General features: G+C 34.3%; 1 protein-coding gene across 2 annotated transcripts; it reads right to left on the reverse strand.

Annotated features, from left to right (window-relative positions):
* Positions 1-116: 116 nt before the first annotated feature.
* LOC128983293 (retinol-binding protein pinta-like) lies at positions 117-27585 on the reverse strand. 2 transcript variants are annotated; one of them, XM_054402538.1, is made up of 8 exons: positions 27447-27585; positions 25967-26128; positions 25282-25441; positions 21090-21195; positions 11598-11750; positions 6712-6822; positions 5760-5865; positions 117-3285 (listed from the first exon to the last, which is right to left on the reverse strand). In XM_054402538.1, exons 2-8 carry the CDS (start codon positions 26115-26117, stop codon positions 3206-3208), a joined length of 867 nt encoding a protein of 288 aa, XP_054258513.1. In that variant the 5' UTR covers positions 26118-26128; positions 27447-27585; the 3' UTR covers positions 117-3205. The 2 variants fall into 2 exon arrangements, with proteins under 2 accessions (XP_054258513.1, XP_054258514.1); XM_054402539.1 differs by having other exon boundaries at positions 27443-27585.
* Positions 27586-27882: the final 297 nt, after the last annotated feature.

The raw sequence follows: 27882 nt of genomic DNA on the forward strand, positions 1-27882 counted from the left end.
GATCATGAAATTGAATTTAAAATTATTCACACAGTAAATTAATAAGGATTACAACACCAAAAGCATATTACAAGTTACATTAACAAAACTTTTACCACAAAAATAAGACTACTATAGGTAAATAGTTTAGGATGGTCAGAACTAGGGCAGTTATCAGTGCAAAGTCTTATGATATTGTAATAATCAATCATTCAAATCATTCTTGCAATGGAAAGCAAACCGGTCTAGTTGTAGAGTGTGGGGCTTCAGTCCCGCCAATCACCAATATACATATCTAAGTGACAATGCCACAACCCTCTAGGCCAAGTCTGAAGTAATTTGTTTATCAGTTCCGGGCTAGAGTGTATGTCCTATGATGTGAAGGTGGGACATAAAAAACCATTATTCTTGCGATTCTTAGAAATAGCCTGAACTTAGGAACATAACCTATTTCCTATTAGTATTTTGATGAAATATTAATGCTACAACGAACAAGTGGTAAAAACTAGGCAGGAACTGAAAAGTTTTTGCAGAAGATAAAACGCTTAAAATGTTTGTTGTAAAACAAAAGGTAGCAATAAAACCAGGCAGCAACAATATTCACAGTGAAAAAATAAACACACAATAGTTAAAATCAAAACAAGGGTATGCTAGTGTCTGGCGTTACGACTTACGCGATTAACATGCATATGTGTTTGCATGGGAGTGTTGCTGAAGGTCTAAACACCGGAAGGTCTAATTAGACCCTCGGTACACATTTTGCATTTAGTACTTGTTGCTGAGGGTCTAAACGGGCAGTATGCCGAAGGACTAAATCCCGGAAGGTCTGGTCTAAGAGTACAGTCAATGCAGAAAACTCATCCACTGATACTGTTTTAGACCTTGCGGGATTTAGACCTTGGGCACACAACCTATATTTTGTAAATAAATGTTTATAAAATGAGAGTTGCTGAAGGTCTAAGTCCCGGAAGGTCTAAAAATGCAGACATTGCGTTGCCAGAGTTGAAGGCTATACACACAGTCAATAACGCAACAACTTGTAGAGTTGTAATTATTCTCAGTGATAGTTTTAGTAACTCTCACGTCTATTATTTTGTTAGCTTGTTATTACGAGTACAATGGAGATATTAAAATTAAAATAATCTCCATTTATATTTATATACAAATTGTTCAATATATAGTATTAGCTTATAAATACTGTATACAAAAACTTACTCTAAACAAAAAAGCATAGAAAAAACCACCTATAAATGTATATATAATTAAAAAAATGAAATTAAAAGTGCTTTTATTTAAAAATTAAGTGTACAATTCATTATACTAGCACAGCATAGAAAAATGATCATGGAGACCATCTGTTGCGGCTGGCGCACCTGGTTAGCACTTTAAATAAAACCAAACAAATATTAATAATTAAATTAATTAAAGTAAACCTCAACTGTAACAATGGGATGCCAACCTCGTCTACGTTGAAATTTATTTCCCTGCCATGCTTGTTTCCCAGACGATTCCAATGTTTACACTAGTAAATATTCTTGTTTATTATTAGTTTTTATAATTTAAATGGTAAACAACCTTCAGACATTGACAAAACAGTTAATAGATATAGGCCTAGTTCAGGTGTAACTCGCTTGAATAAAGGAAATTTTATTTGTTAATGATTCTTAGTAAATTAAATATTTTGGTATGTTTTTTGGAAATTCTAAATAATATCTTTAAAAAAATTTGTTAAACAGACTCTACTGTATCACTATCAATGAAACCCCACACTTGCGCATAATGATTAATTGATCGTAAGACTGAGTTTAAACACAACTGCTTGGCACTGAGTGGGAATTGAATGCCATTTATGAGATTTTCCCACAGTAAATCAATAGCTAACTTCTATACTTTCTATTTTGCTTTGAAATGTTTTTCCATGATAATAAAGGAGTTAAAAGGATATCAAGGTAAGTATATTCATTCACAACTTCAATACGCTGCCCCTGTACCATCAACGATCGAAAGACCCGAGTTGCCCCCTTAATGAAAAACCATAACTGCAGATTTTTTTTGGATTTACAGGGAGATGCCAGAGCACAAAAAATTATCTAATCGATGGATCATTATGCTGGAGGACTCCAAGTAGACTGATCAAGAAATGAATTGGTCTGAACAGCTTAGGTGACGTTCAAAGCATTATAATTAACTGTACGTCTTTTCTATCATTCCTTGAACCTCATTGGTATGTTACTTGTGTTGTTGATTAAAATATCGATTCTAGATATTAAGTAAGTAAAAAAAGCTGTTAAGCGAATCTTTTCAACTCCAATAACTGGGTTGGAACTGCTAGTTTAAAAAATGGTCGTAGTTAAGCATTGCGACACAATGTCCGCATTTTTAGACCTTCCGGGACTCACATTTTTACACCTTCAGCAACTCTCATTTTATGTTTAGACCTTCTAGGACTTAGACCTTTAGCAACTCTCATTTTATAAACATTATTTGCAAAATATAGGTTGCTAGCCCAAGGTCTAAAACAGTATCAGTCGATGAGTTTTCTGCATTGACTGTACTTTTAGACCTCCTGGGATTCTGCCCGTTAAGACCCTCAGCAACAAGTACCAAATGCAAAATGTGTGCCGAAGGTCTAATTAGACCTTCCGGGATTTAGACCTTCAGCAACAGATCCGTTTGCATCATAATAAGAAAGTCCAAAAGTGCCCATTTATTGAGGTTATTCAACTTTTTTTTACATTACTCTTTTTGCAGAGGTAGCATATTTCTTATACAAAATAGCTAATGGTCAAAAGGTACTAGAATATTTCCTATAAAATGTTATCAAATTGTTTTACATATAAATATAGGCCTATACTTCCTATTTAAAGATCATATAAAAAATAATTTAATTCAAAATTGTTTACACATTTTTGCTGGATAAGGAATAAATACATATTGCAAAAACTACTATTAAAATAACTTTAAAGGAAACATAATGCATGACCAAATTTATATTTATAAATTGTTGAAGATTAAGTTACTATAGTTATAATTTATAAAGCTGCATCCCTTCATCTTTCTATCTAAGGAGCATCATTAATTAATTGTCTGTTATGAAATGGCTATACACTACAACAAGCCATTAAAACAAAGCATATAAAATCTTACTATCATCGACCAGGTAACCAAGAGATCTCGTTGCTTCAAGTTGTAACTACTTTGTAAGGTGGGAACAGCTGATAAACTATCAGCTGGAGGGTTCTGCTTTGTATTTCTCATCGTCTGCAAACCAATCCTTACTCTCTGTCAGTTTCACTTTCCAATGATCTAAAAATAAATAGATTGATATAAAATAAGTGCAATCAATTATTGTAATACCGGGGGAATCAAAATGAATAGCCTGGTTTTAATGCTTTAAAACTTTTATACTATTAAACTTAGCACTATAAAACACACATAAAATAAAAAAGCAACTCAAAGAGTTTATGTCTTCCTAAGACACATTATTTAACAAAAACGATTCAGTAGAACTCTAGATTTATTTGTTCAAAGTAAAAAATTAATCTCCAACTTTTTTCGCCACTAAAAATTTGAGGTTGCTTGACATTTATGGAAATAACTTTGAAATGTTGAGGAAATCGACCGAAGTGGAAGGAAATATTCCGAAAGAGAATAAAATTTCCTACAATTTACAATTATCAATTTCTTGAAAATATTAAAGGCAGCCAAAAATTGCCTCAAAATAAAAATATGTGCAAATTTCCGTTTCAATGTAGACAATAGATATAAGAAACGGGGATTTTCAGTTTTTGTTTCATTCTGGCAATTTTTGGCTGCCTTTACTGAGTATTTTTTCAAAAAATGCTTAATAGTAAATTGTAGGAAGTTTTATTCTCTTTCGGAATATTTCCTTCCACTTTGGTCGATTTCTTCACCTTTTAAAAATGCGCTGCAACTAACCTCCAGCGGTCACGTATCACTAAAACTGCAATATCTCAATTAATACTCGTCCAATCTTAAAAAATAAGGTGTCAATCGATTTGTAAAGGAATTGCCTTAAAAAAGTTGGAAAACAAATGATGTTACCTTATTAACAATTATTTTGTACACATGTATACAATTGTTTACTTTCTCTTCATAAACAAACTTTTATAGACGTTTGGCCAACAGAAGATATTGAAAAGAATAAGAGTTGTTAGTTGATTAATGTTGATCAGTGCAGCCAACACAATGCTGCCATAAAAATCCTTAAAAAATCTATTTTATCCATTGAGACCCAAGGTAAACAAACCTCCATTGATGGGTGGTACCACAAGATCAATACAATAGGCTATATTAATTTAAGATATTAAATCATTAATCCAAACAAACAAACAAGGGATATATATATACATATAAAAGAGTTTTTGGCGGCCATCTCAGGTGCCATCTTGAAATATATGTCCCCAAAACTTAATGTAATTAAATTTTGGGTGTTGCAATGTGTTTGGCATCTGAAAAATCACTGTATACACATTTAAACCATTATTTAAGGCCAACTAACAAGGTAGATATAGGGCAAACAGAGTTTTTGCCACCATCTTGGATAACGCACTTCCGGTTCAAATTTCACTTTGGCAACAGGCAGATTCGTACTCTGCTGGGTTAAAATACCCTAAATACACTGTTTCCTCAATTGTTATATGAAATGCTTCTTGCGTTGCCTTTTTTAAAAACGGGCCTAGTCTAGTAGTTTTCTAGTAACTAACCAAAAACTCGAATTGCCCATATAAAACCCATGTTAAACGTGCAGTGTTGCAGATTAAGAGGTTGCAGATATTATATTTTTTTATTGTTTTTGAAGGAAATGTTGAATATTCAACAATTAAAACTAAATGTTATGAAAAATTGCTTGCATGTACCCTGATGTCAGCTGATGACTGTTGCGTTGCCGGGTGTCGAGTTAGTCAGGTTTTACTGTAATTGCTCATACAATAATTTTCAACTGTTTGTTATGTTATGACATTTTACATTTGAAATTTATAAAACTAATACCATCCAGCAATTCTTTTAAAAAGCTGTAAAAACTAAAAAAAATACTTAATATAAAAATTGTTATTGCTCACATGGAGGGAGAAATTAATAAGTGATGATACAAATTGTGTATTTGCCATGGTTAGTTATAATCAACGCATTATCTAACCTACTTTTGTGGGTGAGTCAATTCATTTTCACAAGATAATACAGCTAAGCTTAGACCTTTGTAACTGACATTCTTTTATCGCCAGCAGATAAGATAGTTTAAAAGCAAAGCCATAAACCCAGTTCAAGTGTTGTTATAAATATAATCCTTAACATATTTCTAGTCATACTACAGTTGTTCTAAGAAAGAATGTAACGTTCATGTATCCATTTTCTTTGGTGCCTCTATACATGTGCAGAGATAGAGGATTTTACTCTACCTAAACTAATATTTTCTGTTATGTTAAAAAATATCTGCATGAGTTAAAGCTAAATAGTCAAATTGCATGATTTATGGGCATACAGTGAACCGATTAAAATGTAACTAAATATCCTATGAGGATTATACTGTAAAACAGCGAACCTAACTGTGTTGAGTTGCACTTTTTAAAAGATCCAGGTTGGAATACTCACACTATTGTTAGCCTAATTGGATAGATTTCTACAGTGACTGGAGGGGCGCCATCAAAACACAAATTGGGCTCAAAAACTGACAGAAAAACTAAAATGAAGATATTTTTTGCATCTTTGCGTTGAGACATTACAGATAAGTGTAAGTTTTATTCATACATATCACTCACCAATGAGATCCTGTACAGTACCGCTAGACCCTCCATACTCCTGGGGCAGGACGCTGGGAGGGACCACTTGATGTAGAGACTGCAGGTCATACCCATGTACATGTACCTGTCATCATTGATAAACAGGTCAAAGTTGGGTGATAAAGAGATTGTGTATGAACACAGGTTTAGGCACAATCTCACAAAATTTTAAAAATCACACATGGGTGGATAAGGGGGAGTTCTGAGTTTTTGTGGTGAAGGACTGAACTATGTACTTTTTTATTGTTGTTACGTACAAAAAAATTTTTAAAACAATGAAAAATCAACTATAGCTTAACATATATTGTTATGTATCTATTCCCCCTTTTAATAAAAATCAAAAATAGGACTATTTTGGAAACGCCCTCTTCCTATCTCGACTTCTTGTCATTTTACAAAGCTATGCAACTTGATCGATGAAAGCTCAATTTTCTTCAACTGGGTATTGGCTCAGGTTGCAGGTTTACTTTGACAAGGTGTTTTCATCATCATGTATATAATACATTATTACTCCACTGAGTGATTTAAACAGCAGTAGGTCTATATATCTAAACAGATTATTCATTGATCTTGGACAGAAGTGTTAAGTGGCTCCCAACGTTAACACTTGAAAAAAATGATAAAACAATACCATACCAACCCAATATATTGAAGGATCAATTGATTGATTGATCCAACTCTCTTCAAGGGTTTAAGAATTGCATCTCAACAATCTTAAACAAAGAATGTTTGGTACACAAAAGTTCTGTAGCCTTTGTAAAAAAACCATGAGATGATTAAACATGTTTGCTGGTAAATGTTGGGTAAAATTATACTGTATGTTTAAAACTTTTCCCCTTTTCCCATTTATGATGTAGGCCTATACCAAAATGAACTATTGTTTTTGCTGCTACAAAAAATAGTTTATTTCTCATTAAATAAGTTTACTTACTCTGTTTCTCATCTTTTCCCGCATGAAACCTTTAAATATTCTGAGAATCACATTAACATATGATGGTGAATTGATGAAGTCCAAACTCTTAGTGCGAACAGGGTAACAGTCCTGAAAAGAAATTTGTAGGTACAGTTGGATGAGTACCCTTAATTTTCTGTAGTTAATAGGAGAAAACACATACAGATGGTTGAAATCAATCGTTCAGTTACTCTAGAAGTGGGAAAATACATTATAGTTTATGTAAGTTATACTTGATTTTAAAGACAATTTCTTGAGTTTAAAATAATAACATTACAAAGGAACTATAGCAAGTTTAAAAAGATGAGCCATTAACATGTGGCTCCACCCAATTGCAATTTTACATTATTTAATATTATTATTAAGATTATTAATTAATCTGGATTAATTAACCAAGGCCAGTAAAATTTTTAGTAGGCTTATTTAAATTGTTTAAACATTAGATGATTACTTAGCGTACGAAAAGGATTTGCTTAAACTATCATCGACCCAAACCAACTGAGTGGCAAAGTGTGATTAGTTAAAAATTTAACTAACTTAATGTTATAGTTTTTTTATGTCCCACCATCACACCCTAGGACGCTTGGTTCTAGCCTGGAACTGTTTTACACACAACTTAAGGCTATTCCTGGAGGGTCGTGGCATTATCACATGGATAAAATCCATTGGTGATTGGGTGGAGTTGCTCCAGGCCCCACGCTCTACCACTAGGCCACCTCTCACCCCAACTAAAGTTTTAGCTGAGCGTTGATTATTCAAAAGCCAGTCATCTTAAATATTGGTTAACCAAAAGGGTTCTGAAGGCTTGTTTTAGCAAATTTCCCATATAGGGAATATTAGCAAATTACCCATATAGGTAATAAGCTATTACCGTAGGTCTCATGGCAAGACCTAGACCCGGGTGACCCGGGACCGATTTACTTTTTTGTTTTGAGGTCCCCAGAGGCCAAAAACACCTTCCGTTCAATTTCAAATATATATACAAACAAATGCATCCGATTTTGATTAATTTTGGTACAAACGTGTAAACCTACATTTGTTTGAACGAGTTCGCGAACCAGCATATTCAGACTATGGGAACGATTTTTCCTATTTTTTGACCCTAAAAATACAAAATTTCATAATTTCTCTCCAAACCATTTTGTACAGTTTAAAAAAATAAATAATTTTGTATATTGAAGCGTTGTTGTATGCCCAAAGGATAGAAAATTTGTAAAATTGTACATTTAAAATTCCCATGTTATTCTTATGTAGAATAAATAAACTGTTGTAGTTTTGCTTGTTTATTGATATATTTTAACAAAATTTCAAAAATTTTTTTATTTACTAAGCTACTAAAATTGCAATAAAAACATACCTCAATATCTTCCCTGTAGCAGCAAACCTAATTACTCACTCAAATTAATGTTATAGGAAATAAATGGAAATTCGCTTAGTCTATGGGTTTGCTGCGGCGGGGGTATTTTATGTTACTTACTATTATCTACGTCCTAAGTCCTAGTCTGAACTACACAAGCAGTGAAGGAAGATAAAATGCTAGCAACACATAGAAATGTGTACTTTAGAAGACCCTGTAAAGTAACTTTTTCGTTAACAGCTCAAAATGTGGTAGTCAAAGTCACAACATGTTTCGCCTATTCATTGCATCGTCTGGTGATCTCCTAACAAGATTGCTTCTGCCATTATAGTCGTCAAATAACATTCAAACGAATACAAAAGGATATAACACACGAAAAACATTTAATATTAAAATTAGGCCTACTAACCGGTTGCGGCACGGAGGCAGACTGGACTGTCCAGTCGCTACAAACTTTGTTCAAAATATTAATGTGTTTGTCATGACACAAGACATAACAGTAATATGTTAGATTTATAATTTGTAAAGAGATGATTTTTTACCCAATTTAAATTTATTAACAAAATTTTCCCTGTGACCGGCAACGGGTTACGATATTTCCACCTGGTCTTTGTACGATATTTGCCTGCCAGGCGGAATAGTGCACGCCACTGTGACGTTGCCGATGTTTACATGGGTATCACACATACAATGCTACAGTATTCACTCACGGCAAACGACAGTGAATATTATTATTTTGAAAGAGGGGAAAATTTTAAAACCTATGCTTTTTAGGGAATTTTCCTATATTCAATTCAATTCATTCGAACTTCTTTATTCATTAGCCTATTTTGTGTGTCAGCAGGTTGTACAACAAAACACAAACTAGCCTAAGTGAAAATCTCATCCACTCAGGGCCGGTTTAACCCATACGCGAACTACGCGGCCGCATATGGCGCCACGAAAAAGTGGCGCCGTGTCGCCAACGGAACAATTTTTTTTACGTGAACAACGTAATTTTGTTTATTTTCGCTCAGAGTTCAAGTATACCACAATAAAGGCATTTAATTCTGTTTGTACCAACAGCACTTGAAAAATGTGTATATTTGTAAAGCACTGTACAACTCAAGGACTCAATGCCATTTGCAGTTTCGATTTTGTAGTGAACTGACGCTCGGCAGCGTACAGCGCGGCGCCTGTGGGTTTAATTTCACGACTCACTCATGCTCGAGATGAGATAAGCAAGCGCGCAGCGCCAATTGTCACAACAAGAAACTTCCCCCTCCTTTCTGACTCTTATCCTAGAGCAGAGCACTACGTTGTATTGCACTCTTTTAGTGTATTAGCGTATTAGTGTGTATCGGTATCGTAATGGCGTTGTTTTGATGATTCATGATTGTTGATAAGTGAATGTATACGAGTGTTTTAAGTTTAATTTATATTTAGCGCATTAAACAAGAAGAAAGTATAAACTGAATAAATGAGTAAAACATCTAGCGAGCCGATACTAAGAAAACAATGGCAGAAAAAAAAACGTCTGGCACTTATTATAAAAAGAGTAAGGCAAATTTGTAAGAGGAAGATAAAAAAAGCCAAATCAATGAGTAGATTTTTTGTTTAAATCATCTGGTGGCGAGTCCAGTCAGCCCAAAAAGAAGTCACGATAGAAGACGGCAATGATGTAATGTTTACTGTTTGTGATCAGCTGCTTGTTTTAATCTTTTCATGGAAAACAAAAATATAACCTTAATTACGTCATTGCCGTCTTCTATCGTGACGTCATGAATGACGAGCATTACGGCCTGTTTTTTAGTGTGGCCTTGATTACGGACTGTTTTTTTTAGTGTGGCCTTGGTTTTGCTAAAGTTTATATGATGAGTAAAAAAGTAAAAATGTTAAATTTATGCGAATAATAAACAGTCTTTTATTGCAAGTATTCTTCTAACCTAAACTTATAAAAAGTTCTTCCCAAAATTATTGGGAAAAAATCACAAATACGGTTATGTTATGTTATTGGTTCGGGGAGGGGGTGGTGGGGGGAATCCTAAGTGGCGCTGATTCGGGTGTTCGCTTAACTCTGAAAAATTCCTAGAACCGGCCCTGCATCCACTCTATATTAATTTTCCTATTTAACAGAATGTTTTTATTGTTAACACATAAGTTTTAATAGATCAAATGTTAAAAACTATTAAAAGGAGGTAGATATAAAAATTATTTATGTATAAATTATTACATGGTTTTTGCATCCAGCTATAAGCCTACTGTAATAAGTTTTTTTTCCATTTAGTTAGTACACAAGTGTACACAGCTACACATCTGGTTATGGGTAATTGTAACGCCGCATATATCGGCAGTTCATTTTTGTTTATGTTTTTAGGTGAAAGTAAGTAAAAATACCCCCGCCGCAGCAAACCCACAGACTAAGCGAATTTCCATTTGTCTGATTTAATTTTAAATTAATTTTGTTATTTTTTATTTTTTATTTATTGCCGTTAAATAACACTAGATTTAACGACTACCTAGGTTTGCTGCTACAAGGAAACTAATAAAGTGTGGTTTATAGTAAAATATTAATAGCTTAGTATAAAATTAATAGCAAGTTTGATAAAAATATATCTATAAACAAGGAAACTACAACATTTTACAATATAAGAATAACATGGGAATTTTTAAATTTACAACTTTTTGAATTTTCTCCGTTACTAATAACCGTAAAAAAACGTTGATATACTAAATTATTTGTTTTTTTTAAGCTCTTTAAAACAATTCTAGAGAGAAATTGGGAAATTGTGTCTTTTGAGGGTCAATAATGAGAAAAACCAATTTTTACCCCGTAAAACCCCGTTCCCATGGTTTGATCATACTGCTTTAAAAACTCATTCAATTTTATCCTACCTTTAAACCAAATTTCATAAAAATCGGACAAAAATTACTCGAATTATCACGTTCAAGGACACATATATAACTCTATATACATATAAAAAATTGAAAAAATGGTGTTTTTGGCCTCTGGGGACATAAAAAAAATTAAAAAGTAAATCAGTCCCGGGCCTAGGTCTTACCGTGCCACCTACAGTAATAACTACTTCCCTATGAGGAAATTTGCTAAAAACAGATTTTTAAAGAACAGTTCATAATTGAACAAAACTACACAGGATAATGCAGCATAAATACAGCATACATGCAGCATACAGTGATGCAGCAAAGTAAAGAACGTCACCAATCATAATATCCACAGACCAGTAAAGTAAGACCAAGCGACGCAGTTGTGCGACAGACATCCCTGTAGATTACTGCAGAAAATTCTGTGCCTTAAGGTAAAGTAGACCGTTACAAGACCTCCTACAAGAGAGGCGTTAGAATGTGTCTAAGGGTAGAAACAAGCCGTCACATATGTGCGTCGCTGGTCCATATGAATGAAAAATTGTGTACTATTGCTTAAACAACAAACTTTAACATGTTTAAGTTGGCAGGATAACTTTCAACTATTTATGTGCAGGAAGTAAAGGCTATCTAATTGACAACTTGCCTGCCAAGCATGAACAGCTCTCTTTATCATGGCTGGAGTGAGTTGTCTGGCATGTCCCAAGGATACTGAGGTGAGATCAAATATAGCGCAGACACCGTACACAGACACACTCTCGTCCTGCTCTATAGCCAAGTCCAGGATCATCTTTCCAACCTACACAGCATTTAAATATCACCATTCAACTTCTCAATAATAAAAAGTTGTCATTGAATTAGCACAGCCATTACAAGTCATCATAATGGTTAATAATTTATAAATAAAAATACATTTTAAAAATGGCACGTTTTTAAACGCACTAAAAAGTAGAAAATAATTCATAATTATGTTGAGAGAATAAATACTTGTAAGATTTAAAAATAAAACGTGGGGCGCATGCTAATTTACAATTAACTTCACCTATTGAACTATTATGACCTACTAGCAGAGTACTTTTTAGTCTTTAATGTGTAAATATGTTAAATCTATTTTATATGGCATGTTAATACATAACTAAAACCTTATCTTACTAATATTATAAATCTGAAAGTTTGTGAGTTTGTGTGTGTGTTTGTGTGTGTGTGTGTTGCTCAATCACGCATAAACTACTGGACGGATTGGGGGCTGAAATTTGGCAAGATGATAGCTCACATTCCCGATAAACATTAAAGCATATTATTATCCCAAAAATCCTTTCGGGCTCCGCCCCAGTGGCTCTGTAGTTCCCCATGTTAACCTTATGGTTTTTCATATTTAAAAGGAATTAATGAATCTTAACAGCTGTTTCAATTTAACAAGTTGGTTCTGTTCTATGATGTTCAATAGCATAAAAAATACAAGGATTACCAACAGGGTGCAGCACTATTATTTTTTTTTTAATTTATGACAACAGCTAATTTCAAACCAAAAGGTGAGTGAGCGTAGCGAACGAACTTCAACCTGGAGGCGAGTTAGCGTAGCGAACGAGCTAACCTGAAGGCAAGTGAGCGCAGCAAACGAGCTCTAACCTAAAGGTGAGTGAGCGTAGCGAACAAACTTCAACCAGGACGTGAATGAGCCATGCGAATACTTATGAAGTTAAACCACAGAAAACATACTACTACAGTAGTATGTTTTCTGTGGTTAAACGGGGCAAAGCCCGCGGGTACAGCTAGATACTACATAAATGTTTAGGGCTATTAGCTGCAGCTTAGGCCTAAATATGCAAAAAAGGACTCTGCTACTATAGGCCTACCTTTCATTTTATGACAATTTGTAAGATCAGATTTAGACCTATAGACTACTTGCTTCTTCGCTATTCTTGTTCGTTCTTCATGCTAATTTACAATTAACTTCACCTATTGAATTATTATGACCTACTAGCAGAGTACTTTTTAGTCTTTAATGTGTAAATATGTTAAATCTATTTTATATGGCATGTTAATACATTACTAAAACCTTATTATCTACTAGCAGAGGACCCGTCCTTCGTCCGGGGTTGATGTATGTTTATGGTGCTTTTTGAAATCTGACATGAAAAAAAGAGTAAAATAAGATTAAATTCCAATAAATGTACCTATTAAAAACTATTAACTTAGTAATTACAAAAATCTTCTATACAACCATTCACATTAGCGAAATTTTAAATAATTAGTTAGGGTTAGATACAGCAACATATACAATCTCACTTATATCATAAAATCAATAATCAATGAACCATCAAATATGAGAATAAATAAACATGTCACAAGATTGTAGAGAATATTATATGCCTATTTATAAACCAGCTGTGGAATTGTGAATTAATGTGGTTTGACAGTTCAGCTTGTTTACATTTGGGTGGCATAGCAAATTGCAAACATTGTATTTGTTCTCATGGCAGCCATGGAGACCAATCAATATTTACTTTTCAAATCCTCACCTCAGAACTTTTAAAGCTAAAAAGGGGCAAAGCCCACGGTCAGTATAGAAGTGCGAATAGTCCTATAATGGTCCTTGGTATGGTCGCTATATTTTTGTAAAATTTAAGCCCAGTCAGTTCAGTAGTTTATGTGCCTATTAGTAACACACATACAGACAGACACAACTAGATTTTTAAATAATAGTATAGATAATCAGATGTCATGGTGGAAGGAAAAAAGGTGTTTTTCCTTCCACCATGATCAGATGTTTTATCTTTACTTTGAAGTGCTTGTTTTATATTTTTAGAATATCTCGGGATCAGAACCTGTACCTCTTAACCTCTGCTCTTTGAACTGTCAAACTTAAGTATTTAAAGCTGACTTAAATTAAATGACATATTTACATTCTTTTAAAATGTAAACATGAAAAATTTGAAAGCCTATGGGAAGGGAAATTTTAAAATTAAATGATGTAATATTGCATTGTCATCCATTTGTGAGCATGTTTCAAGTTTGAACTGAAATGAAATGAAATAATATTTTTATTTCCCATTAATTATATACATATAAGTACGTTGTATTTTTTTCTTTACTTAAATATAATACAGCAAACATTACTAACTATATACCAAAACCAAAATTATATGCTGTTCAAATAAAAGCGAACAAAAGTGTAAAAAAAACCTTCTATAAGAAAGGAAAAAGTCTACATATAGGCAGGGCCTGTGCGTAGACTCGAGTTGCGAAAAGGTTGATTTAAATCCACCTCTCCTCTTCAATCTTCACCAGATTTTGATAAATTACCTCAGTTTGCACAAAGAGTTTTTTATCGTCAATTTAATTCCAGAACACTAAAAATTCAGTTTCAAGCAAGAAAAATTTAAAAAATGTTCAAATTATACAAATTATTTTTTGTTTTCCTATACACTGTCTTGTTTTTAACAGATATGTTTTTGTCACTCCTGAAACCACACTGATTCTCACTTAAAATATTGCACTGGTGGAGGTAAAAAATAGCTACTTCCCTATAGGGAAATTCGCTAACAAGTTGGTCTTTAACAATTTTCTCTAATAGCTTAGCAATTACACTTAACAAAGAAATCGGACGATAGTTATTCATGTCTGTGAAATCATTGGATTTGTGCAATGGAATGATCTTGTAGTCCAGGCGCTAAACGGGTTGAGTATGCACTGAAAGTCTGACAAAATTTGACTTTTGATTATTGTTGGGGACATCTAGTAGATGAAAAAAATCGATGATGTCGCATTTCTAGGGTGGTCACAACTCGGGGGGGAGGGGGGGAAGTTGCGCGGGTCATCGGTTTACGTTTCCGCGTCTAACTCACAAACGGTTTATGATAGAAAGGTGGTTTAAGCGTCTATCAACGCCTAAATATATTGTCTTTTGAAAAGGTTATTACAACCTTTCTTATATCTCTTATACTTTAGGTTCTAATCAACATTTATTGAAAAAATAAAATTTAAAAATACTTTAAAATGAAATATCGGAAATATTGCGCTTGTTTAGGGCATGTTACAAACTATTTATGGTTAGAAAAACTAACAAGTAGTACAACAACACCAAGTTTACAGAAATCTGTGCAAAAACAACAGAGCTACGTTGATTTCAGTAAGAGTAAACGTGGAAAATTCGTAGTGGTATCGAGGTGCGCATGGACGGATACGTAGCCCACAGTCAATATAGGTTTGATGTTGTAAGTGACTATGGGAAAGCTGAATTTTTCTTTGCTGTTAGACCATGTTGAGATGAGTATTTTCCCAAAAGCCCCACTCCCACCCCTTTGTGCTTTCCTCTACCCCCCCCCCTTTTAGATAAATTTACAGTCTCTTAGAAATTAAGCTATAACTTTAAAACGGGTAAGGATAATAACGCAATCTTTTATTAATCATTTTGCGTTACGATATTCTACAAAAAGTGTATTTACCATGGTATCCTAAATATTCATAGTTAAAAAATATCATAAACATAAAGAAATAATTTTTACGGATTAATTTATGTTACTTTTCGTTTTAGATTTTTTATACGAGGTCGCACAACAAAATGTTTGATACAAAATTTTGGGTGCATAGTTTACATTTTTAAATGATTCATAGTTATTAACAGTTTGTTTGCATATAGTGGTTATAGATAGTACAGTATATTGATTTTACAGGACTCTGGCTTTTTTTTGCACCGCAACAATGAAAAAAATTACGTATATTATGGTTTTTGTATTTGAATTTGCCGCGTTATATAGATTATATTAACGTTATGTAGCTCATTCAGTACATATACAGACTGTAGTGGATACATATGAATGAATATCGTACAATTGCTGTTGTACGCCAGAGCCTCATTTTATTACGTACAGGGTGTCTCACCTAAAGTGAACCAATAGATAACTTTTTTATTATGAGATATAGAGTTAACTTCTTATGGGACACTACCCTTTATTTTAAGATGTTTTTTTTTAGTGGTTTCGAATTTTAAAAATATGTTTGCCATTTTCCAATATGGCTGACAGTTTTGTAAGTCCTATGGAATACCCTGTATTTTATGATTGTTTTAGAATGTAAACGCACAATTTTAAAACCTTTTTATTCTTGACATTTTTCTCTAAAGCTACTTGTTTAGGAGTTACATCGAAGAAGAAATGGTTTTTGAGTACATCCTGCATCCTGTAGCTCATAAACGAGTAAGTTTAAGAGCGAAAATACAAAGAATAAACAAGTTTTCAAATCACATCTACATTTAAAAAAACCATAAAATAAATTGTTCCAATATCAAAGTAAGCTACCAATTTTGAAAATGGTGGCCATTTTTAAAACAACAAAATCAGTATTTTTAACGTATTTTATATATTTTTTGGAACGAGGACTTATATGCGACTTATTTCTTCTTTGCACTTTCTCTCTCAACTTACTCGTTTATGAGCTACAGGATGCCGAATGTACACCACAAGCCTTTCTTTTAGATATAACACGCTGTAACTCCTAAATGGAGTAGGTTTAGAGAAAAAATGTCACGAATAAAAAAATAGCTTTTAAATTCTAAAAGAATACTAAAATACAGCGTATTCCATAAGAAATAACAAAGTTGTTGGCCATATTGGAAAATGGTGGATATATTTTTTTATTTGTAACCATCCTTAAAAACATTTTTTTACAAATAAAGGGGGTTGTCTAGTAAAAAGTTCTATAGGGAAAATAAAATTTATGTATGTTCACTATGTAATCTCAACCGGGATGAAACGTGTACCCTTTTATAGCAGAATGTCCAATTTTTAAAAAAAAGATACGTTAATTTTGGTCTAACAAGTTATATTTAAATGAATATGAGTTTTTTTGAATTTTTAAATGGCAAAGATTGGCGGGCACTTGGAAATTATCTTAAAGAGGCGTGGAGTAAAGGGTGGGAATTGATAATGGAGTATAATTATTAAATTTAAGAATCGAGATATCAATACAAAAATGGGAAAAATGTATGTAATTTAAAAAAAATTATAAAATATTGTTTGTTAAGTATCTATCAAAGTAAATTATAAAAGTAACAGGTTTGTTTTATGAATTATTAACTGTTTGTTGTTGGAAAAATTCAGATTCTCAGTAGGCTACATTTAAATTTTCATTATTCATTCAATTGTTATCTGATCTTTATTTGTATGTAGTGCTATTTGTCTATATTCTGTAGTTGAAATCAGTTTATTTTATGAATATTTGTATGTGATTCATGGAATTTTTTAAACTGTTTTACAATATTTCAAAATCAGCGTGTCTAACACAATACAGGTGGTCTTTGAGCATTGTTCTTTGCATTTAAATAAAAAACACTGTATTGATATTTTATTACAATGAACACATTTTCTTCTCCTTCTTCTTCAGAAATCTGTAATCTTTTTAAATATTTAATTATCTAATAATTCTTTTTGTAGATTATCGTAACGCAAAATGATTAATAAAAGATTGCGTTATTATCCTTACCCGTTTTAAAGTTATAGCTTAATTTCTAAGAGACTGTAAATTTATCTAAAAGGGGGGGGGGGGGGTAGAGGAAAGCACAAAGGGGTAGGAGTGGGGCTTTTGGGAAAATACTCATCTCAACATGGTCTAACAGCAAAGAAAAATTCAGCTTTCCCATAGTCACTTACAACATCAAACCTATATTGACTGTGGGCTACGTACCCGTCCATGCGCACCTCGATACTACTACGAATTTTCCACGTTTACTCTTACTGAAATCAACGTAGCTCTGTTGTTTTTGCACAGATTTCTGTAAACTTGGTGTTGTTGTACTACTTGTTAGTTTTTCTAACCATAAATAGTTTGTAACATGCCCTAAACAAGCGCAATATTTCCGATATTTCATTTTAAAGTATTTTTAAATTTTATTTTTTCAATAAATGTTGATTAGAACCTAAAGTATAAGAGATATAAGAAAGGTTGTAATAACCTTTTCAAAAGACAATATATTTAGGCGTTGATAGACGCTTAAACCACCTTTCTATCATAAACCGTTTGTGAGTTAGACGCGGAAACGTAAACCGATGACCCGCGCAACTTCCCCCCCTCCCCCCCGAGTTGTGACCACCCTAGAAATGCGACATCATCGATTTTTTTCATCTACTAGATGTCCCCAACAATAATCAAAAGTCAAATTTTGTCAGACTTTCAGTGCATACTCAACCCGTTTAGCGCCTGGACTATTGGCCAATTTCAGCTCGTTTGGGAATATAGCAGATGTCAGGCTAAGATTGACAATGTGCAGAAGAGGAGCACATAGAGAGTGGATGTTTTCTTTAAGAAAAAAGGCCGAGATACCATCATGGCCAGGTGCAGACCCTTCGTGCAGACCCTGGACGTAACGTTCTATGTCAGCGTGTGTGACAGTGTTAAATGTAAAATTCATGTCGAGTAAGAAGTCAGCGTCGTTTACGACTGGAGCCCCAGCTGAATTGATTGAGTTGGCCAATTTAGAACCTACTGATGTAAAGAACTTATTGAAATTGTTTGCTATTTTAGTCTTCGTGTTCGCATTATTCGAAGAACCAGGTAAAACTTTTTCAAATGGAAAATGGCCCTTAGAGCAATTCCTGCCTGATATTTCACTAACTATGCCCCAAAATAAATTTGGATCCCTGTTAGATTCTGAAATTTTACCCCTATAATAATTTTCCTTTGCGATTTTCATGTTTTGATTTAAAGATAGGCGCAGGGCCCTGAATCTATCTAGTAGTAATATATTAAATGGTTGGGTTTTGATCTTTTTAGGCCTACTTAGCTTGTCTTGTTTTCGAATTAATTTAATGAGATCTACGGTAATCCAAGGCTTTATTTTTTTAAATCTTGTAGAGTAATGTTTAATTGTTTTAGTTGAGGCTTTGATGCAGTTACTCAGTGTCGAACAAAAACATGCTGTGCACTGAATTACCTCGTGATTACTTATTATTGGACTCCAGTCTGTTTTTGTAATTTGTTCAGTTAATGTAGCGTGATCAATGTAGGTGTGAAATTGGTTAGGTCCTCTATTCTTTCTAATTTACATTAATGACCTCCATAAAGCTATTGATCAGGAACTAATTCTTTTTGCAGATGATACAACAGCCTTGATAAAAAATAATAGTACTTCTGAAATGCTATCTTCTCTTGAAAATGTGGTTCATGACATGGAAGGTTGGTTCTTGAACAATGGATTAAAACTTAATCTTGAAAAAACGCAAACAATAAAATTTTCCATCAGAAACAATGGTAATAAAATTGAATCCCTTAAATTGGCAACGTCTCATAAATTTCTACGTGTTTACATAGATGAATCACTTAAATGGGATGTACATCTGAATCAATTAAAAAGTAAACTTAGATCCATGTCAATTGTATTTCCACACGGGACTGTGTTCCTAAAGAAACTCTAAAAATGGTTTATCATGCTTATGTAGAATCAGTATTGAGGTATGGTATAATCTTATGGGGTCAGGCTACCGGAGTCAAATCAATATTCAGGCTACAAAAACGCATTATCCGTATTATGACCAGCTCTCATCCACATAGTTCATGCAAAAACCTTTTTCGAAAATTAAAAATCCACACCCTAACAGGACTGTACATTTTGGAATCACTAAACTACATTCATTCAGCTAAAAACGACCTCCCAGAATCAATTCAAATCAACCATAGATATAATACTCGAAATGAAAACATTTTTAGATTTCCAAGGCACCATTTGACCCTTTATGAAAAAAGTCCACTATATGCTGGGCTGAGGCTGTACAATGTGCTGCCTGCAAACTATAAATTGCTAAATGAAAATAATTTTAAAGATAAAATAGGTGAACTCTTAATTGACAGAGCCGTTTATTTAATTGCAGATTTTCACAATGCCCCTTTAGTTTTGAATAGTTTTATAATTCAATTTTGTTAATTTATACTATCATCTTGACTACTATTTTATTTTTTTTTATATTCTGATAATTCGAACTCTGACAATGCACCTATTCTGTATGTAACACATGTAAAGAATGTTATGTGCAAATAAAATATGTCTATGTCTATGTCTATCCTTACTTATGCGATTATAATAGCATTAAACCATTTATAAAATGATCAATTTCACTGTCAAACGTCCTGTAAACAGCTAACAGATTGAATGTTTCATTAAAAAGACTGAATTCCATAGAAATTCCAAAAACTCTGTTGATGTTAACTTTAGTTACGGTAGCAGAGAGACATTTGTTGATGAAAACAATGACTCCGTAATTTTTGTTGTTTTGTGTATCTGTGATTGTACAGTCAAACCCATCCATGTGACCCACCTCCCCCCCCCCTCTGATAACACTCTAGATGATAAGACGATGATATCTAGATTAGCATTCAAAGACTGTAAATACACTGATAAATTGTAAAAATTTTTTGAGAAAATTCTGATGTTCGTCTGAAATATTTTAAACTCTCTATATAAATGGTAAACTCTCTAACTCATCGGGAACTTAGTTTGAAATTGATATCAAAATTTGTAAGAAAGCGAGTTAATAAAAACAAGCCTATGGGGCGTAGCCCAAGAGAAATATTAAAATTAAATTATATAATATTGCATTGTCATCCATTTGTGAGCTATGTTTCAAGTTTCAAGTCTCTAGCTCATCGGGAAGTTAGTATAAAATCGATTTAAATATTTGTACCGGACAAGAAAGTGAGCTAATAAAAACGTTTTAAAATAGCCAACTTAGACATAATGACTACATTCACGACCAACACTGCAATCATTATGCAGACGCACTCATTCCTTTAAACTTACAAAGTTGGAGCCAAAATACACATAAACATGTTTTATTTTATAGAATTACACCTTTCCCTCTTTTGTACTTCATTGAGGGGTCAAATTTAGTATGGCTGTACAAAAATTTTCATTTATCATTCTGCAAACTAGATTTTAATATAACATGACTGGTTAATCATTAATATAAAATAAATTAAAAAGTTTGTTTCAAACCTTTTTCAACAACCAAGAATAATTTTTTTTAATTAATTAAAGAAATTTCTGAGATATTATGTTAAAAATTAAAAGGAAAACATTTTCTTGTAAACACATTTTTTTGTCTGTTGGCAAAAAGATTTTTAACAATAGATCAAATAAGCTTCAGACCTTGAAGACATCATCCTGCTTGTGATGACTGGGATCATGAGCAGCAACACGGATAATGATCACCAGTCGTCCTGCAGGGTCCTTCTTCAAAAGAGGAAGGAAAACTCTGCCAAAACATATTACAGACAAAACTGTTAAAATAAAACTCTCATTATTAATTCTATTTAGAATGTATCTTTAGATCAAGGATGGATATAGTTCAGTGCGTAAAGCCATGCCTGCAAGTGTTTACAATCCTCGTGCAATTATATTTTACACATGGTTTGGAATATGAAGTCTAATGTTGTCATTTCAATAGAGTGATAAAGCTCTACAACTTAGATTTGACAATGCAAAACTATATTTGGGGTTGTCATAATTGGTCAGATTGGCCAGCTGTATTGGCCGTGGTGTTTAGCCTAGCACCCAGGGGCGTCGCATTGGGGAGGTAGGGGGGGAGCCTCCCCCCAGAATCTGGGAAAGAGAAAAGTTAGGAATTTCTTTGCCATGAGTTGGGACGGTTGGGAAATCATAGATACAAGAAAAATATATTTTTAACTAAATAAAATTTAAATATTTGCAAACATCCATCAAGGATTGAAATTTTTTTGACTTGGGACAAAATTCTCTAAACTTACCACTGATTATTGTTACTTCGATCAAGTTTGGTGTCAATTTTTAATCTTCAGTCTGGTTACATTTCACAGCTTGTGTGGATTTAAGTTTCGCATTAGTATTATTGGAGTTCCTTCTTTTAATGACGGTATAATGTGGTGAGTTAATGAAAAATTGAGAGGCATTTGAACACCTGAGATAGCACGTACGATTATTAATTCACTAATTTATGTTAGATTATGTGGGTATAGAACAAAAGATAAAAATGTTAAGGCATTGCCATCCCTTTTATTATTGTTTAAAATATTTTGATAAAGGTTTTTACTTTTTATGTTTATATAGTTAATAGTGGAGAATTTAGACGTTGTTGAGTGCACAGGTGTGCTGCGATTGGGGTTTAATACATTTGGACTTATTCAAAAGTAAAATAGTTTTCTGTGCTGCACTTTGTAGAAACACTGTGGCACTATTTCAAATCATGACTAATGCTAATACAGAATGTTGTAATTATTCAAACCTACAAAACGGTTGGTGAAAGTAAACATCTGCTTTTAAATTATATTTATTTGTAAACATTGTAGTTCAAAAAGTCCGAAACGGCACACGGAAGATTTCTCAGGTGCCGTTTGACGTCACTAACTGCCGATGTCACTTTGAGGGAACACCAATACCGCAACGATACGGTACGAGCTATCGGCCTCGGTGGTGTAGTGGATAGCGTGTCGGGCTGATAATCCTATTGTACCGGGTTCGAATCCCGCTGGTAGCATTGACATTTTGACAACAATTTTTTCATATCAGCAAGTTTGGTTAGTTTGGTTATGACAGTTTAATTTTATAATTAAAAAATTATAAAATTCAATTTTAGGCATTTATAATTTCATTTTATGAACAAAACTATTTTTAAGATTAGTAAACCTTTATTCGATTTTTCCATTATCGGCACGTTTGGTTAGTTTGGTTAGGTTATGACAGTTTAATTTAATAATAGAAAAATTATAAAATTGTCTGTTTCTTCAAACGCAGCAGTTAGTGACGTCAAACGGCACCTGAGAAATCTTCCGTGTGCCCCACCGCAAAAAGTCTGACATTGGCCCACTTAAAACCCTCTGAGGCAGAGCCCTTTTGACGGGTCTGCACCAAACTTCACACAAACCATCCTTGAATAATGCTTAATAATGCCGGGCGGTTTTAGAGTCCATAAGGTACATACATATATACATACATACATATATAGTTCCTCTTTTATAGATATAGTTCGGCCGCTTAGAAAACGACCTGCGCGCTAAAATGCTAAACCAATGGTGGAGGAGGTCGCTTTCTAAGCGGCCGAACTATAGCAAAACATCCGCAAAGACCATTAAGAGGGAAATAAGTATAGCCTACTACACGGTTATGTTTGATGTTTGGGAGAGGTTATGATTGATATTTATATTCCTGGGCCAAGTCAGGTGTTTTGCCTCTTGCAAAAAAGGTGGTATCATCTGCGAATAGAAGTATGCCTCCCTGCCCACCGAGGTCGTTAATCAAGACCGGTTGTCTTCTTGGTCTTGATTAACGACCTCGGTGTGCAGGGAGACATACTTCGATTCGCAGATGATACCACCTTTTTTGCAAGGGGCAATACACCTGACCTGGCCCAGGAATCGGTAACAGGAAACTTTGTTGTGGCCAAACAGTGGTTCCTCGACAATAAGCTGAGCTTAAACGAAGACAAGACTCAAGAAATTATATGTAGCCTCAGTTTAAGCCAATCATCAACTTCTCCGGAAGTTAAGCTACTGGGCTTTACCCTTGATGCTAAATTAAGCTGAAACAGTCACACGGCCAACATCTACCTAAAACTAGTGAAAGTAACACGTCTCCTCAGACGCCTTTTAAAGCCTCTACTATCTAAGGAGCACCTATTAATGGTATATTATGCACTGTTTCACAGTCACATTATATATGGGCTTCAGCTTCAGCTGTGGGGACACGTATCGGGATGCAATAATATCCTACTCGAGCAGAAAAAAGCCTTAAGAATCATAGACTCGGCTGGTTTTCTAGACCACTGCAAATCTATAAATAAAACTTGAAGTCTGCACTGTGTATAGCCAATATATTCTTCTTAGGCTACATTATGTCAGGGAAAACCTATCTTCACTATCTATGAGAGGGGACCTACACCCGTATAACAGCCGGGGGAGGGAAAAAATTTATATCCCTTATTGTAGGCCGAGTAAAATGAAGGAATGCTTCCCAGTCCTGGCAATAAAACTCTTCAATACGCTCCCAACCACTGTACAAAATCTGGAGGCCGGGAAATTCAAGACTCAGGTCGAACGCTGGTTGAGGAATAGTATATTTCATTACTAGGACCGAAAGTGGCATTTTCCGGCGCGCGCTCAAGTCCAAGTCAAGGGAATCCCAATTTCACGTGCGAGGTGAAGCCGAGTACGTGAGAGCTATTTTCACGTACGAGGCGAAGCCGAGGACGGGAATAATAGAGCAAGTACCGGATACTAACTTTCGGTACGAGTTATGAACGATACTTTTCATCACGACGCAATAATACACAAACACAGAATAGCAGACCTCAGTAGTATTACAATAATTATCTATCAAACAATTTGTTTAAACATAAAAATAAAATAAAATCTTCTAAAAGTAAACCTATGTTCGTTTTTGTTTGATTTTTAAAACATAAAAATAAAATAAAATATTCTAAAGGAAACCTTCGTACATTTCTCAATACTTCAAACATCAAAATAAAAGAATAAAACGATTTTGAACAATACATACAGCTGATTTAAATCATTAAGTTAAACCTTAACAAAACAATAGCGCGCGTAGTGAATAAATGGAAAACTAATTGAGAGCGAGGGAATTTATCAGCTGATCGATTTTCCCTCGCCCTAAATTAGAGCTTGGGAAACGGCTACTTTCATTGATGTCAGCTGTTATCGAAAATAGTTACTTTCGGTGAGAAGTGATGAAAAAATCCTTTCTAGTCCATTGAGGAGTTTTATCAAGCAGAGACCCAAAATATCTAAGGCCTAGCTCTGCAAAGATCTGCCGCCAACATATGACCCAAAATGTGTTTAATGTACAGTTTTAAATATTAGTTTAACAATTAGTTTTAAAATTATTATTGACGCCATCTATCCAGTATCACTGGTCAAAGATGAAGGGAAGAAGTATGAAGTAAGTATGAAGGGGGTGTTTAAGCAATTTTTGCTCCAGGGATCCGAACCTGGATACGCCACTGAGGGATAGTAATGTAATTCCGAGTCAGCTGGGAGATGCCGCCATGATGGCTACCGAGCAAATACACAGAAAGGATGGCCTATGGTAACTTACTGGCCCCATGAGCGGGAGAGAGGTGGAGTTTAAATTATTCCGTCTTAATTACTTACAGTAGCCTTCAACATTAATGATTGGCCAACCGAGTGCTAAGGATTAACTTACATATATACATGGGACTGGGACTTTGTGCTTCCCTTCCTAATGACAGTGTTTCTTGGCATGATTTCCCCCATAAGGCATGGATGTAATCCCTACTCGTAGCATGTGGGCTTTTCTTATTGTTAAAAGATCAAATATATTTTTAACTTACCCTAGGCTAAGTAACTCCTGTAGAGCAGGCAATGTAGGATCTCTGTCTGAGAACCATTCAGGGGTTGAACCTCTCAGCTGGTAATATGATTTTAACTTTTTCTTTGTTTTTTCAATGTCAAATTTACATCCTCTTAAAAACCGGACTATTGTAACACCATCTGAAATACCGGTACATTGAAATATGTAGGATAAAGTAAAAAAAATACAGTATAGGTAGAATTGATGCAGGCCTATACTATACTATTGTACCTATTTTAATCTTAGCCTACAACAAAAAACTTAGTTTGAGTGTCTGCTTCAAAGGCTTACGTTGGACAAAATCAAAAAGGATTACTTGAAACAGTCAGCTGACAGTTAACTCATTGTTGCAGTAAAGACTGTGGTGAAAAATTACTCAACTACTGAACTTTATGGTGGTCAAATCTAAGGTGTATTGAGATAAAGTCTTAAGCTGATCACTCATATGGTGGTTGAAATTAAGGTTATAGCCTAGGTTACTCAAAGACTTTAATTATAACCTAAATGAATAAGGTGTCTGCTGTCCCAATAAGAAAGTATCATCCAAATTGTCCGAATCCCCTTTCTCTGTCATAAATTAACTGTAAAACTGTATACTGTGTCTGTGTATACTGAGAATTGGCTAGTTTTGACTACACCTATCATAGTATCATAGGCTTACTTGCCTGTTTTACCATGGAGCTGGGGCTGAGTGTTTAACCATTCTCTAATTTCATTAATATGAGTTTCTCTCGTAGAAAAATCATCTTTTAACACTTCAGCAGCATACTTTAATGTTACATCATCTAACGATGTGGAGTACGAATCATTCTTCATTTCTAGCTTATCTATATGAAATGGAATTAACAATTCAGTTCATCTGTATAACTTGTACAAAAAAAAGTAAAATAAAATTGTCTGGGAAGCTGTGTGCTTATAGAGACACAATTTAAACTTTTACCATCTTAAATTATGCTTTGTAGGGTTATGCGAGAGGGGATAAAATTGTATTTGGGAAAAATAACACTCGCCCAAACAATTTGTACACTATAAAAGCAATAGAGGACTCTTAAAGCCGAGTTTACACGATGCCAGATGGTGAGACAATTGCCAGAAGACAACTGACTTTGGCTTAAAATTATTGGCTTTGTGTAAACACTTCAGGCCAATTGCCTTGCCAACTGCCCTCACAATTGACCCGAAATTCAGTTGCCTCCGGGAGAAGACTGAGGACAATGAGGTGGGCCCAGTGAGGCCCCCACCCCTCGAAAACCCAGTTGTCGTGACAATTGGCGCCGTGTAAACAATGTAAGCCAATAGCGCTGTCTTGTCTTTTGGCAATAGTAGCCTACCCTAGTTTATTGTAAAATGCCTGGAAAAGTGTTGGCCACATGTGAAAAGGATCTTGTTCAACTTGCCTGGCCTACGACAATTCCGCAACCACGTGACGGCAATTGGCTAAGACAATTGTCTCGCCTACTGGCATCGTGTAAACCCGGCCTTTTAAGGTTGCACTTTAGTTTAAGCATAGACAAATAGAATAAATATAGACCATCAGCTGTGCTGTGGTTAGCAGAAGTTCTGGCGTCTACCCTAGGTTTGCCGTGTAGATACAGCGCACACCGCTGCAGCGTCTGCTGGTCGCATACGGCTCCTGCGCTCCCCGCCTGCAGCGGTGTGCGTCGTAACTACACGGCAAACCCTAGCGGTGGGCGCTGGAACCTTCCTTTGACTGTCTAGGCCTATCTATTTGTCTATGGTTTAAGTTATGTCCTACATTTACTAGTATAGGCTACATTATACATTAACTCCCAGCTGATTATAAAATGAAACTGTTCCAAACTAAACCTAACCTTAACCAAACTGCAGTAAGTATGTGAGTAAATGTACCCCTAGGACGTAAACTAAAGTGCAGTCAGAAAGAGCATGAACGATTTTTAATTTGTATTTATAAAACTTAGGCAGATTTTTACCTCAGAGTAATATTACATAATTAACTTATGTTTACTCTGAGGTTTTACTAACAAAGCATAACCATTGATAAAAACGGAATTGATAAAAACGGACGTAACTGGCTAAAAACAATACAACATAATAATTGGATGTATTTAGGCCTAGTAAAATAGGGTAAAATAAAATTAAATACAAATATTTACACTTACTTACAAGCAACAACGACGAAAGGAAAACAAATAAGTTATTAAACTAACTGTAATTTTAAAAATAAACAAACATTCACTCTAGACAGGCAAAATTTAATTTATTGATTTGACAGTTCGATTCGTGCGAGCGAGCCGCAGCCGACTAGACAACATGACAATAATTGACAACCTGACAACAATAATAAAGAATGACGTCAACCTGATTATCTTCTTCTTCTAGTTTGCTTTTTTAAAAGCTGGCTTGGTTTAAAAAACCAAACATGTAGCCACACTACTTCCTCAGTAAAAATTTCCCGAGTTTTTTAAAAATGTTAGCAGCATGCTAGTTAAGAAATTTTTCCTTTTATGTCTTGTTGGGCTATTTAATATATCAAAGTTGGATTTCTATTTCTTTAACAAAATTTTGTAATGGTGGCCATAGCTAGCATTGTCTTATTCTA

Source organism: Macrosteles quadrilineatus, unplaced genomic scaffold (assembly GCF_028750875.1).
Source record: "Macrosteles quadrilineatus isolate MER2022 unplaced genomic scaffold, UCM_ALF_1.0 Scaffold_1__1_contigs__length_201487025, whole genome shotgun sequence".
Taxonomy (NCBI): Eukaryota; Metazoa; Arthropoda; class Insecta; order Hemiptera; family Cicadellidae; genus Macrosteles; species Macrosteles quadrilineatus.

Excerpts from the sequence above, each read along its gene's own strand:
- LOC128983293 (XM_054402538.1), bottom strand. The coding sequence starts at position 26,117 with ATGAAGAATGATTCGTACTCCACATCGTTAGATGATGTAACATTAAAG. Across the intron at positions 21,196-25,281 it reads CAGGAGTTACTTAGCCTAGG|AGTTTTCCTTCCTCTTTTGA; the intron begins GTAAGTTAAAAA and ends ATGTTTTGGCAG. Across the intron at positions 3,286-5,759 it reads TACTGTACAGGATCTCATTG|ATCATTGGAAAGTGAAACTG; the intron begins GTGAGTGATATG and ends ATTTATTTTTAG.